The sequence below is a fragment of the Primulina huaijiensis genome, chromosome 15 (genome assembly GCF_012295235.1).
Source record: "Primulina huaijiensis isolate GDHJ02 chromosome 15, ASM1229523v2, whole genome shotgun sequence".
In the NCBI taxonomy this organism is placed as follows: Eukaryota; Viridiplantae; Streptophyta; class Magnoliopsida; order Lamiales; family Gesneriaceae; genus Primulina; species Primulina huaijiensis.
In genome coordinates this window covers 21,706,301-21,723,002 of record NC_133320.1, presented here as the reverse complement: position 1 = coordinate 21,723,002, position 16,702 = coordinate 21,706,301, and the positions used below count along the sequence as shown (strand labels likewise).

The 16,702-nt window shown below is 33.9% G+C and overlaps 3 protein-coding genes across 4 annotated transcripts; 1 reads left to right on the top strand and 2 right to left on the bottom strand.

The window, feature by feature from the left end:
• The first annotated feature begins 516 nt into the window (after positions 1–516).
• On the top strand, positions 517–5,826 carry LOC140959739 (E3 ubiquitin-protein ligase AIRP2-like). Of its 2 annotated transcripts, none has more exons than XM_073417736.1 (5): positions 517–750; positions 3,675–3,825; positions 3,976–4,042; positions 4,137–4,371; positions 5,583–5,826. In XM_073417736.1, the coding sequence occupies exons 1-5, from the start codon at positions 662–664 to the stop codon at positions 5,629–5,631; spliced, it is 591 nt and encodes a 196-aa protein (XP_073273837.1). In that variant the 5' UTR covers positions 517–661; the 3' UTR covers positions 5,632–5,826. The 2 variants fall into 2 exon arrangements, with proteins under 2 accessions (XP_073273837.1, XP_073273836.1); XM_073417735.1 differs by having other exon boundaries at positions 521–750; positions 5,588–5,826.
• A 150-nt stretch (positions 5,827–5,976) lies between these two features.
• On the bottom strand, positions 5,977–9,968 carry LOC140959738 (internal alternative NAD(P)H-ubiquinone oxidoreductase A1, mitochondrial-like). Its single transcript, XM_073417734.1, has 9 exons — positions 9,820–9,968; positions 8,418–9,092; positions 8,092–8,305; positions 7,658–7,818; positions 7,426–7,491; positions 7,184–7,347; positions 6,984–7,098; positions 6,549–6,731; positions 5,977–6,455 (listed from the first exon to the last, which is right to left on the bottom strand). Exons 2-9 carry the CDS (start codon positions 9,000–9,002, stop codon positions 6,300–6,302), a joined length of 1,644 nt encoding a protein of 547 aa, XP_073273835.1. The 5' UTR covers positions 9,003–9,092; positions 9,820–9,968; the 3' UTR covers positions 5,977–6,299.
• Positions 9,969–12,337: 2,369 nt separating this feature from the next.
• Positions 12,338–15,411, bottom strand: LOC140960026 (endonuclease 1-like). The gene is made up of 9 exons (XM_073418130.1): positions 15,217–15,411; positions 14,861–15,041; positions 14,660–14,767; positions 13,823–13,878; positions 13,629–13,712; positions 13,380–13,475; positions 13,223–13,287; positions 13,029–13,102; positions 12,338–12,690 (listed from the first exon to the last, which is right to left on the bottom strand). Exons 1-9 carry the CDS (start codon positions 15,352–15,354, stop codon positions 12,566–12,568), a joined length of 927 nt encoding a protein of 308 aa, XP_073274231.1. The 5' UTR covers positions 15,355–15,411; the 3' UTR covers positions 12,338–12,565.
• Positions 15,412–16,702: the final 1,291 nt, after the last annotated feature.

Genomic DNA, 16,702 nt, shown 5'->3' with positions numbered 1-16,702 from the left:
TTCTAATTTGTGAGACGGGTCAACCCTACCTATATTAACAATAAAAAGTAATACTCTTAACATAAAAAGTATTTTTCATGGATGACCCAAATAAGAGATCCGTCTCACAAATACGACCCGTGAGACTGTCTCACACAAGTTTTTGCCTTTTTTATAATGTTGAAACTCGTAATCATTGTTATTCGATACATGTTAGGTCAAACTAGATGGTAAAAATTCATTCAAGAAAGTGTTAGTAAGAACAACATGTATATTTTTTAAAGCTTACTAATGGCATAATTTAGATAGTTAATATATTATTTTAATTTCTAATTTTTTATAAAAAAAATTTGATAATATATTAAAATAATAATGAAAATAAATTTTGTTTAATAAAAACGACGGTGGATAATGCTGACTGATATAATATGGGGGACAACTCCAAATTGAGGCAAGTCAATATCAGTCAGGATTTTCCTTGTAAATTTTGTAAAGTGAATAAAACAAAATTTTAATAAATAATCATTAAGAAATATCTCTCAACCTTTTCCTTTTCCTTTTTTTTTTTCTCTGCAGCTGTTGTTGTTTTTGGCTTCAAATTTTGATCAGCAGGGGGATATGATTATTTGAGATAGAGGAAGGAGTAGAATTGTTTGGAAGAGTGGAGTGTTTGTTGGAGGAGATGTACATAGGCGGCGTAAGTCCAACGCGGAAGTCTTTCAAGGATTCGCTCAAATTGCTTGAAGCTGATATTCAGCATGCTAATACTCTGTATGTGATTTTCCTTTTTTTTGTTTTGTTTTATTAGTGTTTGCCCTACATAAGTAAATAAATTGACGATCAGTCCTTTTTTCTCGATTTTCCTTTAATTTTCTTCGGGGTTTCTTGTTTTCTTCGGTATTTTTTGCGATTTTCTTTTCTGTGATTGATGAGAATGTCTTTTTTTACGTTTAATTTTAAGGACTCTGGTTTTGCAGTTTGAATTAGGTAAGTTATTAATTGAAGGATAGATTGCTTGATTGTGTTGAGGGTTAATCAAACGAGCACCAACTATTGATTCTGAGCATTTAACTTATCTGCTTGGAGTGTCTATGTTAGATAATACAATTCTTCTAGCCTAAAATCATGCTTGTACATTATTCTAGCAATATTCTAGGCTTAGTTTATGTTTATAATTAGCTTGATCATTGTACATATCTCTAGCCTTAATTTACGTTTGTACATTGTATATTAACCCCATTCATGAATGAGAAGGCAGGGGATTAATCTCTATCATGGTATCAGAGCTCTAGGATATTCGATTCCAGGGATTCTTCTTACTCACGCAGCCCTCAAACCTCTCTTCTTCTAAATTCCGTTCTTTCCATTCATCCTCATCATGTTTGAAATCAAAGAAAAATTTCACCCTGCCCTCTCCATAACCAATGTGAAATCAGTCATTCCAATCACATTGGATAATGAGACCGGGCAGTACCATTCATGGGCTGCACTTTTCAAAGTTCAACTTAGGGTTCATAATCTCCTTGAACACATTCATCCCCCAACGGAGGCTAAAGAAAATGAGATATATGAAGCCAAAAAGGCTGCTGACCCTGAACTTTGGCGGCGTCTCGATGCCGCTGTCTTGCAATGGATTTATAGCACAATCTCTCCTGATTTACTTCATGCCATCTTGTTTAAAGACGATTCTGCAGAGGCTGCATGGGTGCGTTTAGAGGGCATATTTCGTGACAATAAGGGCTCTCGTGCTACTCATCTCGAAGAAGAATTGGCCGCTGTCGACTTTGCCAATTTTTCATCCATTGATGCTTATTGTAATCATGTGAAATCTTTGGCAGACAGATTAGCCGACGTCGATGCACATGTGACCAACAGCCGTCTCGTTCTTAAACTCACGGGAGGATTACCGGAGGCTTATTCTGGGGTTGTTGATTACATTCAGAATCAGGATCCTTTGCCTACCTTTGAAAATTGCAGGTCTCGCCTTAAATTGCGGGAAAGAACAATTAAAAGCGCTGCAGCCAAGGAGGGTGGTGGCGCCGCCGCCTTACTCGCCACCGCAAATGGCAATCAACCCTTGGATGATGGTCACTCACCCAATACTGCCGGCAGGAATAATAATAATCACAGCAAGAACAAAAAGAAAAATAATGGCCGAGGTAACTACCAATCCAACCGTGGAAGGAATAACGGCGGTGGCGCCGCCAATGGCGTTGGAAACTCTGTTTTTGCCACAAACCCACAGCAGTCACGTCCCTGGCAGTGGCAGACTCCTTGGGGCAACTGGGCACAGCAACAATGGGGAGCTCCATGGGCCATTCCACCGTGCCCATTTCCTTCTAGTCCATGGCAGCAACAACCTAGGAAAAATTACCCTAATAGGGCATCTGGTGTTCTTGGCCCAAGGCCTCAGCAGGCTTATACAGCTTCTTATGCTCCGTCTAATGCCGAATACATTCCTACGGACGTCGAGACAGCCATGCACACCATGTCGCTCTCTCAGCCAGATGGAAACTACTACATGGACACCGGAGCGACATCTCACATGACGGCGGATCAAGGTATATTTTCCTCTTATTTTAATTCGAGCAATAATCATCATCATATTGTTGTTGGTAATGGCCATTTGATTCCAATTATTGGTCATGGAAGTACTTCTTTGCCTAAACCTCACCCACCTTTATCCTTAAACAATATGTTACATGCTCCTAAACTCATCAAAAATGCACAAAATGCGCATATGCATGCTCTTAAGCGCATTTTGCGCTACATTCAGGGCACTCTTATGCTCGGCCTACATCTTTATACATCTCCTATTGGCAACTTGGTCTCTTATACAGATGCGGACTGGGGAGGTTGTCCCGACACTCGCCGATCCACTTCGGGTTATTGTGTTTTTCTCGGCGACAACCTCATTTCATGGTCGTCCAAACGTCAACCGACTCTTTCGAAGTCTAGTGCCGAAGCCGAATACAGAGGTGTAGCTAATGTTGTTTCAGAGTCCTGCTGGATCAGGAACTTACTACTTGAGCTTCATTGTCCTCTCCGAAAAGCTACACTTGTCTACTGTGATAATGTTAGTGCGATATACTTATCCGGTAATCCCGTACAACATCAGCGCACTAAACATATTGAATTGGATATTCATTTCGTTCGTGAGAAAGTTGCACGTGGCGAAGTACGTGTCCTACATGTTCCAACCCGATATCAGATTGCAGATATTTTCACCAAAGGTCTTCCGCGCGTTTTGTTTGATGATTTTCGGGACAGTCTAAGCGTCCACTTACCTCCCGCTTCGCCTGAGGGAGTGTGTTAGATAATACAATTCTTCTAGCCTAAAATCATGCTTATACATTATTCTAGCAATATTCTAGGCTTAGTTTATGTTTATAATTAGCTTGATCATTGTACATATCTCTAGCCTTAATTTACGTTTGTACATTGTATATTAACCACATTCATGAATGAGAAGGCAGGGGATTAATCTCTATCAGTCTAAAGTTATATTCTGATTTTGCGAAAATTTGTTCATTGATTAGATTTTTTTTATGTTGATTAGTAATAGGAACCTCAGAGGTTAACTGAGCTTGCCAAATGGTGGTTGTATTGAAAGGCTCGTGATTTATCCTTTTGAATTTATTAATTTTATGCTCGTATGTAATCTGAAATTTTGAAAAATTTTGTTGACATTGCAGTGCATCTGATTTCCCATGCGAGTACGATGGTGCCTGCCTACAAATGAGAATGTCGTACAGTCCGGCAGCTCACCTTTTCCTTTTCCTAGTACAGTGGACTGATTGCCAACTAGCTGGTGCTCTTGGACTTTTGAGAATCCTGATATACAAGGCAAGTATTTTTTTAAATGCCCTGCTGCATTCATTCATTTTTTTTCTCCAATTAGTGGCTGAAACTGGTCATGGCGTTAACATACGTATTTTCCTTGACGCATTTCCACTTCATTTTGCTGGCAATTAGATTGACTGCATCATGTCACAGGTGTATGTTGATGGCACCACCACCATGTCCACTCATGAGAGAAAAGCGAGCATCAGAGAATTCTATGGTAAGCTTGTTTTTTTCTTGCAGATTAAGATTATTTTACTGGAAAGGCCTTTAGTGACCGCTGGATTCTGATTTCTGGTGTGTTTGGTGGTCAGCTGTTATTTATCCCTCTTTATTGCAACTTCAAAGTGGTGTCACTGATTCAGAAGAAAAAAAGCAAAAAGCTGTTTGTTTTGAGAGATATCGGAGAAGGGATGAAGATGATCATAGTTATTACTCTGAAATAGATATTGAAAGGGAAGAAGAATGTGGAATTTGCATGGAGATGAACAATAAGGTAGTCTTACCGGGATGCAACCACACCATATGCCTGAAATGTTATAGAGACTGGTACTCTTTCCGCCTTTTCTTTCATTCCTATTTCTTGCGTCCATGTAAAATCAGACTAGTTATTGTTGGAGTCTCTACAATTGCTTTGTGCTGGAAATATCTTTCATTGAATGATCAAATTTAATGGCCTCGATATACTTACATCTATGATATCTAAGAAATTGCACGATTCAAGTCATGAAAACGCAGCATCACTTCTAATTTCTTTGCCTGCATGTCTTCACTTGTCTATTCAGTGCTTAATCTTCTGACTGAGAAAATTTTGTGTTTGCTTTTAACAAAAGTGGAGAACTGTTATAAGGAAAATGTAAGAAAACAAAGCACGCTCTGTCGCAGTATTCCGTATTAAATGTGCACATGATATCATAAGAGTTCTTACATTTTCTGTACAAATGTAAGAGACATTTGAGACCTAAGGTTAATTACACTTCATCTGCATGCATCTTACCTTAGTGGCACCAAACTGACCAGATGCTTTTAGATTTGTGCTTGGGATCTGGTTACTTGAGTGTTTTTGTATTATTCTGGCATGGACGAACTGTTGAAGATACAAGAATTAGGAGATGGCTAGGATACATCATATCTCGAAGGTTTCTTTGTGAGAATGACTCATGGACCGGCGTAGTCTTTTCAAAGTTACTCCTGGAGTGAAAAGACTATCAATGTCACCAGGGGATGGATGATTTTTATTCATGTTACTTGTTCCATCTTGCTGTCCTTGAATCGTAATTGACTATTTATTTTTTGTGGCTCTACATAGTTTGGAGTGTTTATTCTAACGTGCCAATTTTTTACTATAGTATTTATCATAGTACATATGTTTTCAAAATTTATATGCTTCAAAATGATGTGCTTCAAATCGAGTGATTCTAAATGTTGGCCATAGCATACGATTACCAAAACCGATACGTTCTACGGATATTTTACTATTAGTATATTTTTTTAATGTCAATATTTATTGTTCTCTCAGTTTCATGGAACGAGTTGAGTTGTGCTGTACTTTCTATTTTCAATTATTGAATACTTTCATTCATACATTCGCAAAAATCATATGTTGTAATTGGGTCTTTTGTCGGGTTTCTGCAGAATCTTTTGGCAATGCCACCTTGCATGGTGACTTAAGTATCACACTAATGTCTGTTCAAATTATGTGTGTTGTATTCCTTTTATGTTCATTTTATTGTGATTAAAAACACGAAAGGTCTTACTAGTGCAGGCGCTCTAGATCAAAATCATGCCCCTTTTGCCGCGGCAGCTTGAAGAGAGTAAACTCTGGTGAGCTATGGGTATATTTGGAGAGCAAGGATGTGCTTGACATGAAGACTATAACAAAGGAGAATTTGAAGAGGCTGTTCATGTATATTGAAAAGTTACCTCTTATTATCCCTGATACCCTTTTATACGATTATGATACGCATGTGAGGTAATTAACCAACCTCTTCTTTGAAGCCCATATGCCATCAAATATTAGTAATTATCTCGATCCCGTGGTCAATAATAGTCAACGTAAATAAAATTTAGAGACTTCTGTTGTTCATTCCACCTGTTATAAGAAAAACCGAGCCTTGATCAATGGCGGACGTTTAAGATCAGATGGAAATGGCGTAGGTAAATATATCTGTTGCCTTAAAATTCAAAATTCTTGTACAGTTTGATGTTTGCTCATTGAATAAATAACATAATTTTAAGATTTTGCTCAGTTGCTGCGTAAAATAGAAAAATATTATGCTCCATGATGAAACGAAAGGAATCTGGGTTCCATAATTCTCTAGATCTGTGTGTGTGTTTGTGTTTTCTTTTTCTTCTGTTGGTTGAGAGGTTCGTAGTTTCTTGGGGGCAGTAGGTGTAGTTCACATATCCAAAATGTATGATTCAAAGTCCTGTCAAATTTAGGCCGCAGGTTTATATCTTTCTCTGATTGGTGGTAGCTACCCGATCCTTGCATTATCCCTGCCAAAGACTAGTGTTGTTGCCCAATTCACAGCCACGTAAAATCTGTTCCTCCAACTAAGAACTCGAGTTAGGTAAGCAGAGCGCCAAATCAACCAGCTTACAAATCCGGCTAGCGATAGACCTTTTACATCCTGTCAAATATATTTGTGCTAGCATTTTGTAAGAACTATAGCCATAGCGATTGAACATCTGATAGAGAAGTACAAAACGATGACTCGACTTACCTTGGATTGACGTAGATCAACGAGTGCCTTGTATCGCCCCACCGATGCCATGCTTCCAAGATGTCGATACACAAATGGATCCCCTAGAGCCGTATCTTTCATGGAGAAAGCCTTGCCCCAATCCTGTGTTCTTCTCATTCTGTTAAATAACTCAACAAGGAATTTTCCTTCCCGTTCTGCAACCTATTTTTAAAACATCAGATTCCTGCTCGGCTTTCTTGAATGAAATCTAGCGGTTCTATGTTAATTCTCTAATTGAAATTACAACTTCTTTGCTCAAGAAAATGAAATCCTCAAGTGTATTTTATTTTCTTAAAAAAAGAGTTGACCGTTAAAAAAAAAATACTCCCATTTTGCAATCACATATTTTTTCCCATTTATGAACCATAGATCAAATCATTAGAAAAATTCAAATTACATGAACGGAATTGTAACCTGAGCTAGAGCTGGAAGCACTGGTCTCCCAGTATGTTCAAGAAAACCAGCACAATCCCCCATGGCAAAAACATCTTCCACCGACGGAACTCTCAGCCATTCATCCACACCAATCCTATAAGACCCAGAAAATATGCACATAATATACATACGTATACGCACATACTAGACCCAAAACAAGAAATAAATAGACTATGTACCTTCCTCCTGGAGACTTGGGCAGATCCAATGACTTGACAAGCTCAGAGGGACCAACCCCAGTGGACCAAACAAGTAGGCCGTAAGGAACATCACTTCCATCGCTGAGAACTATCTTATTCGGGCGAACCTCTTTCACAACACCGCGTACAAGCCGTACTCCACACTAAAATACACTTACTACTACCAATCAAATTGAAACTATCTCAACGATTTATTTGAAAGAAACCTGATTTTAAGGTACCTTTGTGAGGTGCTTTGTTGCATATTGCCGTAATCCAACATCAAAAGATGATAAAATCTCGTTTGCCTTTAAGAAACAGAAGTTGGCACAAAATTTATGAACATCTAATGATTGTCAAACAGGGTAAATTGGAATTGTGGTATAAAATATAAAAGCACAAGGTTATTTTTTGCTTCAAAGTGCGATTTCCCAGATTTAGTATAACATGGTATATACTGATCAATAGAGGTACCTCAATCAATGTGACACGAATGTAATTCTTGACATGAGAATATCTCTGCCTAACATCTCTAATTATAAAATCACTCAATTCTCCACTGAACTCAACTCCGGTAGGTCCACCTCCGATCACGACAAAATGCAAGAGCCGTTCCTTCTCTTCTTCCGACATACCTGTAAAAGTGCAAATCTATTTGATCTCTCTCTCTCACACACACACACACACACAGAGACACATATACATATGTAAGTATACAGTGAATCCAAAAATATAATGTTTATGAGACGATTCAATTAAATAATGAAACTCTTGCATCGTCCATTGAAAACAATGGTTCTTGGTGTGATCCATGGGAAACGTTCTTCAAGATTTAATATTTGAAAAGATTCGAGAAAAGGGGTTCATTTGTTGGGGTAAAAAAGTTGGTGATTCAGTAAAATAGTCACCTGGATTTTCGGAGAGCATCAGATTGAGGAGAAGCTTCTTCCTAATCTCCTGGGCTTGACTCACATCCCGCAGGAAAAAGGCATGTTCTTTAACACCCTTTATGCCAAATGTCAATGGGTCAGCTCCGGAAGCAATCACTAGCTTGTCATATGAAACACTAAAACGGTAAGGTTCATTATCAAGTCCACCAGCATCGACAGTCTCGCAATACACCTGTTTTGGTAGGCCCAAAATCATGCAATAGATTCAAAAGATGCTCAAACGTAATGAGGAAATCGAACAAGAGTCGGCTGAATCACCATATGAATTATAGACAACTACTTACTTCACGCTTTTCCGTGTCGATGCTATTGCATGAAGCAAGGAAGAAATACGAATTAGGATCCTTTGACAATGCAGTTTGTATCCGGCTAACTGGCTCTGCTACAGAACGGAATTCCAGCGTTCCAACGCAAGTTGAGGCAAGCAAAGGAGTAAAGACCATGTGATTTCTCGGTGAGACGCAAACAACATCATATAACTTAGTGTCGAGGCCTTTGAGGAATCTACATGCGGCCCATCCACTACCCATAACAACTACTCGAGGCTTTTCGCCTGGCTTTGTGGCTTCAAGTGTAGGATACTTGATGCTTTCATATTCTGAATCAGACTCTTCTACCACACTTGGTGCATGAGCAAATTGATATTGAGGAGTCGTTCTAATTCCCCTTCTTCCATGATTTATACCAGATGATTGTTTAAGATTCGACAGACAAAAAAAGTAGCCACCTACTGTAAAGTTTTCGGTGACAGGTGAGTGAGGCTTGGGAGCCGAGACACTCTCACTGAGTATATCCTTCTTACCAGAATAATTTCCGATGAGTCCACCGGATCGTCCGAAACCATTTCTCAATATTCTTGAAAATGCCATTTGGAGTGTCAGTCACAAGGACCACCACTCTTGAAGTAACTTGTGATTAGAACAGGTTGAATTGCTTTATTTTCTTGAAAGCAGGCCAAACTGCAACATATTTGTGCGATGATTAAGGAAACTGAAAAACTTAAGTAGGAAGACAAAATCAACTTCTCCAATCAATTGGGAGAAGCAGAGACAAGGCCAAAAACCTTAAACAATTTCGGTTTAAATTAGGTATCTATTGTTTCGAAACAAGACAACTAAAGTTTCTGACTTTATGCGAACAGAAGACAAGACAGGCCTAAAATTGGCCGTAAACTATAGGCAGATTCAAGAAAATACTCCTTGTAAATCTCTAATAATAGGATCTATTACCAAGAAACGGTATCAGGTAAATTCTTGGCCCATGAAACATGCGTAATTTAGCTGTCAATTCCATTTCAATTATGGCAATATATAGTTTTGTCACGAGACGTAGACGGATAGGACATTTGCTAAAATCAAATGAACAAATCTTTGAATGCATGTGATAAAATTCTTGAATCTAGCTCCTGTTTTGTCCTACTTTTGGCATACATGTTTAACCTAATTTGAAGGAAGAAAAAGATCAAGAAAACAGAGCATGACTCAAGAAATTACCCCCTCAAGTCATGCATACAAAAACTAGAAAATGAACATCAGCATCAAACTTCTGCAGAGACGATTAAGGCTTATGACTAGAGCAGAAACCAATAACAATAAACATAATAAATGCAAAACAAAAAATAAAACATAAAACGGATTCTTTTTTCCTTTGGAGATCGACAGTTAGGAGGCAGAGATCTTTCTTTACCTTCGGCTCTCGTCAATGGTGGATTAGTGTGTGTGTGAAGTTGCTTGTTGTGAGTAGTGAGAAGGATTTAAGTGAAGGGTTTTGGTAGGTAGAAACAAAAGCACGTTTCCTAGATCTCCGGAATCTCTACTTTTGCAATAAATCAGTTTCCAATCTTGAAAATAATAATCTATTATACTTCGTTTCTTTCTCTCTTTAAAAAAATGAAAAAAAAACAAAAACATATTCCTTGGGGTGCAAATTGTCCAAAAACCACAGAAAAACTCTTAAAATGGTATCACGAATTAGTTTTTGAGACGACTCTTATATCCAACCTCATTCATTAAAAATATTACTTTCATTCTAAGTATGGACGATCGACTTTTTCACATATATAAATGACAAAAACTTGTGTGAGATGGTACGGGTCGTGAGACAGATATTTTATTTGAGTCATTCATGAAAAAATATTATTTTTTATGTTAAAAGTATTATTTTTTTTATCGTGAATATTGGTAGGGTTGACCCGTTTCACAAATTAAGATCCGTAAGACGGTCTCACATGAAACATATTCTATATAAATATGTGATATCATTTTATAGAAATAAATCATCGTGTCTACCTCAAAAGTTTATTATATTAGTTTTTTAGTATTATTATCTAAAATGACAAATATTTGATTTCAAGAAATTGTCGTGCGCCTCCTCTTCGTGCCATGGTCATGAAACATGTCAATTCGTAATCTTTATTATTTAAACGTTTTAAAATTTCTACTTCATGTGTAAAATATGTGTCAAACTTATTAACAAATGGAGTGAAAAATAACAAGAAATGAAGTATAAATATAATCTCTTTTTTAAAAAAAATAGTATTATATTAGGTTTACTAAAAAAAAAGGTTCGGCAATTTACAAATTTCTAATAGAAAATTATTTCAAAATCTCAAGTTTTTATAATTGAAATATTTTTTTAGAACAAATATATCAATATATAGAACACTAGTTGCAATTTTTCCTAATTTTAAACGTTTTCATGATCGATGCTTGATTGTTGGAGAGATGGGAGAGTCTTTCACTTTGCTTTCGTCTTCGTTTTTCACGGGCTTCTCATTACTTTTGCCAGAAGAACATTTGTGATTTGTCTTAAGGCAAAAACTTGTATGAGACGATCTCACGGGTCGTATTTGTGAGACGGATCTCTTATTTGGGTCATCCATGAAAAAGTATTACTTTTTATGCTAAGAGTATTACTTTTTATTGTGAATATGAGTAGGGTTGACCCGTCTCACGGATTAAGATCCGTGAGACGGTCTCACATGAGACCTACTCTTGTCTTAAAACCCAAGTTGCCTGTTTTAAGGACAAGTCTAATTTGATTTATAGTAAAATAAGGGTTATATCGTAACCGTAGAAATTAGTGAATAGTCATAATATAATTTGAGATGAGTAATATTAAAATAAATTGCAATTACAATTTTGTGAAAAATTGTTGGTATAACGACAATTCGAGAACAAAATCTTGATGTCTTTTTTTTTTTTTTTTTTTTTTTTTTTTTTTTTTTTTTTTTTTTTTTTTTTTTTTTTTTTTTTTTTTTTTTTTTTTTTTTTTTTTTTTTTTTTTTTTTTTTTTTTTTTTTTTTTTTTTTTTTTTTTTTTTTTTTTTTTTTTTTTTTTTTTTTTTTTTTTTTTTTTTTTTTTTTTTTTTTTTTTTTTTTTTTTTTTTTTTTTTTTTTTTTTTTTTTTTTTTTTTTTTTTTTTTTTTTTTTTTTTTTTTTTTTTTTTTTTTTTTTTTTTTTTTTTTTTTTTTTTTTTTTTTTTTTTTTTTTTTTTTTTTTTTTTTTTTTTTTTTTTTTTTTTTTTTTTTTTTTTTTTTTTTTTTTTTTTTTTTTTTTTTTTTTTTTTTTTTTTTTTTTTTTTTTTTTTTTTTTTTTTTTTTTTTTTTTTTTTTTTTTTTTTTTTTTTTTTTTTTTTTTTTTTTTTTTTTTTTTTTTTTTTCTCTCTATTTGAGAGATTTTTTATAATATAGTATATTGCATCCATGAAAAGATTTAATTGGTTTTTTTTAATACTATTGAAATTTTTTTATTTTTTAAACAAAGAATTAAAATGGCAAATTCGGCAAGTTTTGTGTGAATTATATATCCAAATATCATTCCCAATCAATCCGTCTTTTACGAATTCGTTTTCATTATTTTGTGGCGTAAAATAATGTTTGTTCGTCCAATCTTATTTCTTTGGCACAAAGTTACGTAATACTATTTCGATTAAATAAGAGTTCTTTTATTTTATTTCTTTGAAATAATATATAAATATTTTAACGTTTGTCATTATGTTGTGTTTGGATTAATGGACGATCTACATTATTTTAGAAGTATTTGAATGAAAGATTGGAAATGACTCAATTAATAACTCAAAAATACCTAATCGGATTTGAGTCGATTGTCAAGTTGATTTCGCTAAAGAAACCAATAAATTTGTTCTTATGAATTTAAAATCTCTATATTTAAATCCACTTAACAATAAATTTAAAACCGATTCCGTCAAACAAAACGGGAAACAATACCTTTGGCTTTAGATATTAATCTCTTTGCAAAGGTCTACCCTCCGATTATTTTATACCACGTACGTATCGAAAAGTATATATTAGATCAAATGAAGGTTGAATAATAATTTTAAGAACGTTGAACAATAATTAAATAATAATTACATCAAGAAATACCTAATTAATTAATTAATTAATGCCTTCACAATGTATGACAGAGCTAAGACTAAGTTGCAGGCATGGGATCTTGTAGAGTATCACCAAAAATATGGTTCAAAATCATGGCTAGTCGGACTCCACCTTGAGCTATTCGTTTCATTACAATTGACATTCTTGAATTAAAATATTTATCTGCATTTCGAAATAAAATCGAATAAAAAACAATTATAATCGATGCTCGGAACACCAACACCGTAATAAATTTATTTTTTTTTCCAAGAATTATATTCACAGATGTATAAACTAGTGCTGAATATAGGTTAGTACTAGTTGTCCCACATCGGTTGGATAAAATCACTGAGAGTTGTATATATAGACTTGGACAATCATCCCCCTGAGCTAGCTGTCGGAGTTAGGTTAAGTCCAAGTCTCGATCTTATCAGTTAAGAACGTAAATTAAATCATATTTATCAATAATAATGTCTTCCCACTTGAGATTTTATCTATTGGAAATTAAATAACCTTCTTACCGGAAAGAGTGTCTCCTGATTCAACACCTTTGTATCCGTATTTGCAAGCTATATTAATACTCTCGGAGGCATACCTAATTAAGCATGTATTAATTCAAACATTTTAACGTGAAAAAATAACCATAAAACTGATTTATTTCAATTTTTTTTAAAAATAATTTATATGTTTGTTTGAATAATTAACGAGAACTCACTCGTTGACACAAGGGAAATTATCAGTACAATCCATCCATGAGCCAACATCATCTGACCAGATTCCCTGTTTGTCTCAATTACATTCAAAATGTTGAATTAGCCAATTCTAAGATTTATATATTGCATGCCATGGAATCTACCATTAAGTGAACTTACACGAGTAAAGTTTCTTTTGATGTCTTGTTGGAGAAGGTTAATGTCCTTTCCATAGTAATCTGCTGCAGCTGTAAGAATTATTTCTCTGTCCCAAACCTAAATAAAAATCGACCCATGATAATTAATTAACCGGGCTTTAATTTCCTCCCGTTTATCGCTAGCTGTAATTTTTAGTAAATGGTATCGTCTATGCAATAAATAATCGATTTGGAAGCCAGAAGTTATTAGACAATATATTTATGTACTTACATGGTGCAGATTAGACTTGTGTCTGAACCAACGCAAGTTGACGGTGTTTCCTCCTCCATCACTCGTGAACCCAACATGCATTGGCTATATCATATGAACATTTATTAATCGTTAAAAAACAAAATCAATCGAAAACGCATACACGACTTTTGGCTAATTACCAAAATTTTCATGGTTTAATCATATATATTTACCTGATGGATATCTCCCATGAAATGTGCTAAGAACAATAAGGCTTCTGTCATATTATCTGTGTCGTACCAAAAACAAAAAAGAATCGTGAGATTCAATAATTACTTCTTATTTATTTAAGATTTTTTTTGTAAAGTTGAGTTACAATATACAATTTTCATGTTTTACACGTAACTTATTTTGAATTTAGCACTTCTTTTTTGCTATTATATTATATCAAAATCATTTTTCCGACCAATTATCAACTAATATCATATAGTTAACACACACACACACACACACAATAGTGCACCGACGAACGCAACAATGTTTTTTATGCTTCATATGATTTATATTTAAATAAAGATCAAAATATAATAATAAAAAATATTGAGGAACTATACTGCCATTTTGATATATAAATTAAAAAAAATAAATAGAAAAAAAAGACTCAAATAAGAATAGAACTTACAACTTGATGTTTAGAGAATAAAAACTCTATCTACTAAGTTACAATAACTTACATAAAAGTTTTAACACTTTACTAATATATATATATTTATTAAAACTTATTACCATAACAACAAAAAATTAGTTATTTTAATTGTATACGTAAAAATTAAAATAATCTAATCAATAATCAATTGCTATATTCCGATAACTTAGTAGCCTATCCAACTAGCCCAAATGTATTAAGCTTTGGAAGAAGTTTCGAGTTGGAGGTCTAATTGTAACAATCTCCTCCTACTTCAATACGATTATCAATTATCCGGCGACCAAGAAGGTTATTTTTCCATCTATATTTTTCTTTTGTTGAACGTTTATAGACATAATAATTATAAGAAGAAAAATGATCTTACGGCGGCGATCAGATGTTCCATGCCTGTAATGTGAGAGCTGGTTGGTGAAATTTCGTATGGCTCCCGCAACACACATATCATTAACTCCATGTGAATCGTGGCAGTCCCCTTTCATTTTGGATGGTATATGATCAATATGTATATATATTATACGTATATATTGCACAGAGAGTAATGAAATTATAGATAAAATATATATACTTTGATAATTAAAATTGCAAGCTTGATCGGGGGTGTCGATGAAGTGAAGTGGGCTGGTCCACCGGTACTTGTACCAGTGCCTGACTTGGTCCGGCCACACGCACAGCGCCGATAAATCGCCGTCGGCATAGTCTGGTAACAACATTTTCACTGCAGCATCTACTTCTGGATCTAGCAATTCCTGTTCATTTTTTTTTTAAAAAAAAATCAATTCATTTTCAAGAAAATTGTATAAAAGGTTTTATACAGGATAATTCCACCCTAAAAGATATCATTAAATTCGATATTATTATATTTAGTTTACTTTAATTTAAATTTAAACAAGCTTGTAAACATAACAAAAATAATGTACGTACCTGTGCAATCTTGCATGTCATGGCATGCCCTTCTTTGCTCCACCCTTCAACAAATGGTTCATAAACAAAACAAAAACAGAGACAGTACATGAAAAAGAACACAAACATTTGTCTTGAAATTCTCACTAATTCTCCCATTATGGGAACTTCAATTTTCGTCCAATCTTGAATTTCAAACAATAAAATGATTACTCTCCATCACGGCTTACATATATATATATATATACATACATATATACATATACAATGCTTACAAGCAAAAAATTCTACCATTTTAAGGTACTCTTTTATGAGTTATCCAACAAGATAAGCAAGATAGTTGGCATGTATATCGCATCGAAAAAAATCGACATTTTGATAATTAGAAGCAGTGTTCTAAAAAGCTCATTTAAGCGCGCTTAAGCTTAAAGCTCAACAAAAACCCCCTGCTTCGGAGAAAAACGGAAAAAAGTGGTCAAATTGTAGTTTGACCGAATTAAGCGTAATTAAAGAGTTTAATTAAGCGTACTTAAGCACAATCAATCGCATCTGTTTATTTTTCATTTTTTTTTATTTTGAAGATATGTCTTTAGGTTTATAATTTAGATGTTTATTTTTAAATTTTAATTGTGATTAAGCTTGTCTGACAATGATTTGACAAATATTTAGTATTTTTTTACTGTGGTCTAGTTGCAAAAACAAATAAAGATTGTAATTTTGAGATTTTTATGTTTTTATAAATATGAGAATTAATGCATCAGACTTAAATTTATCATATTTATGTATTATTTTACATATTTATTGGTTTGAGATAATTATAATTACACTAAATATAAAAAACGCTTTTTCACGTTTAAGTCCGTGCTAATCTCGCTTAAGCTTAAAAAACTTGGAGCTCGATGTTCGCGCTTCACGCTTTTTAGAACCTTGATTAGAAGTAACTTTTCAACATTTTTGTAGTTTAGCAAAAATGAATTATACGCAACACCTTTGGGGTGTGATTAATATTGGTTCATGCAAAGAATATTTTTAAGTTTTGGATTGTTGATGGAAAAGATAGGGTAACAGCGAATTTCTGGATCATAATTAATAAGAGTGATTGCGTCCACGTAATTTGTTCTCATTCCGAATATCCAAAAATATTATTCCAGGGCTTTTTCAAAGTTTACTAGACATGTATTAGCGTTTGAAAATATATTTTGATTTAATTTTATTACATATCACATGCATCGCTTATACATATTTTAATTTTAAAAAACAATAATAATTGAACAAACGTCCGAATAAAATATAAATTATTTTATATTATTAAATAAGTATATATATATACAACACGTATGCTTCAAGAAAAAATTGTATTTTCTAAAAACGATTATGTAGTTATAATAGGTTTACGTGAGTTGTAATGATTATGAGAGCATCGTCGTTCAAAAAAACATTCTAGACTTTTTGAAATCTTTTTGAATATTAATCAGTTTTCTGATTGAACTGATCTTGAGATCGTGTG

Coding starts and splice junctions, on each gene's coding strand:
- LOC140959739 (XM_073417735.1), top strand. CDS start 662: ATGTACATAGGCGGCGTAAGTCCAACGCGGAAGTCTTTCAAGGATTCG. Junction 3,826..3,975: donor TGAGAATCCTGATATACAAG/GCAAGTATTTTT, acceptor ATCATGTCACAG/GTGTATGTTGATGGCACCAC. Junction 4,372..5,587: donor CTGAAATGTTATAGAGACTG/GTACTCTTTCCG, acceptor TTACTAGTGCAG/GCGCTCTAGATCAAAATCAT.
- LOC140959738 (XM_073417734.1), bottom strand. CDS start 9,002: ATGGCATTTTCAAGAATATTGAGAAATGGTTTCGGACGATCCGGTGGA. Junction 7,819..8,091: donor GATGCTCTCCGAAAATCCAG/GTGACTATTTTA, acceptor GCACTTTTACAG/GTATGTCGGAAGAAGAGAAG. Junction 7,348..7,425: donor CAACAAAGCACCTCACAAAG/GTACCTTAAAAT, acceptor AGTGTATTTTAG/TGTGGAGTACGGCTTGTACG.
- LOC140960026 (XM_073418130.1), bottom strand. CDS start 15,354: ATGGGAGAATTAGTGAGAATTTCAAGACAAATGTTTGTGTTCTTTTTC. Junction 13,713..13,822: donor TCATGGGAGATATCCATCAG/GTAAATATATAT, acceptor CATATGATATAG/CCAATGCATGTTGGGTTCAC. Junction 13,288..13,379: donor TCAAAAGAAACTTTACTCGT/GTAAGTTCACTT, acceptor TGAGACAAACAG/GGAATCTGGTCAGATGATGT.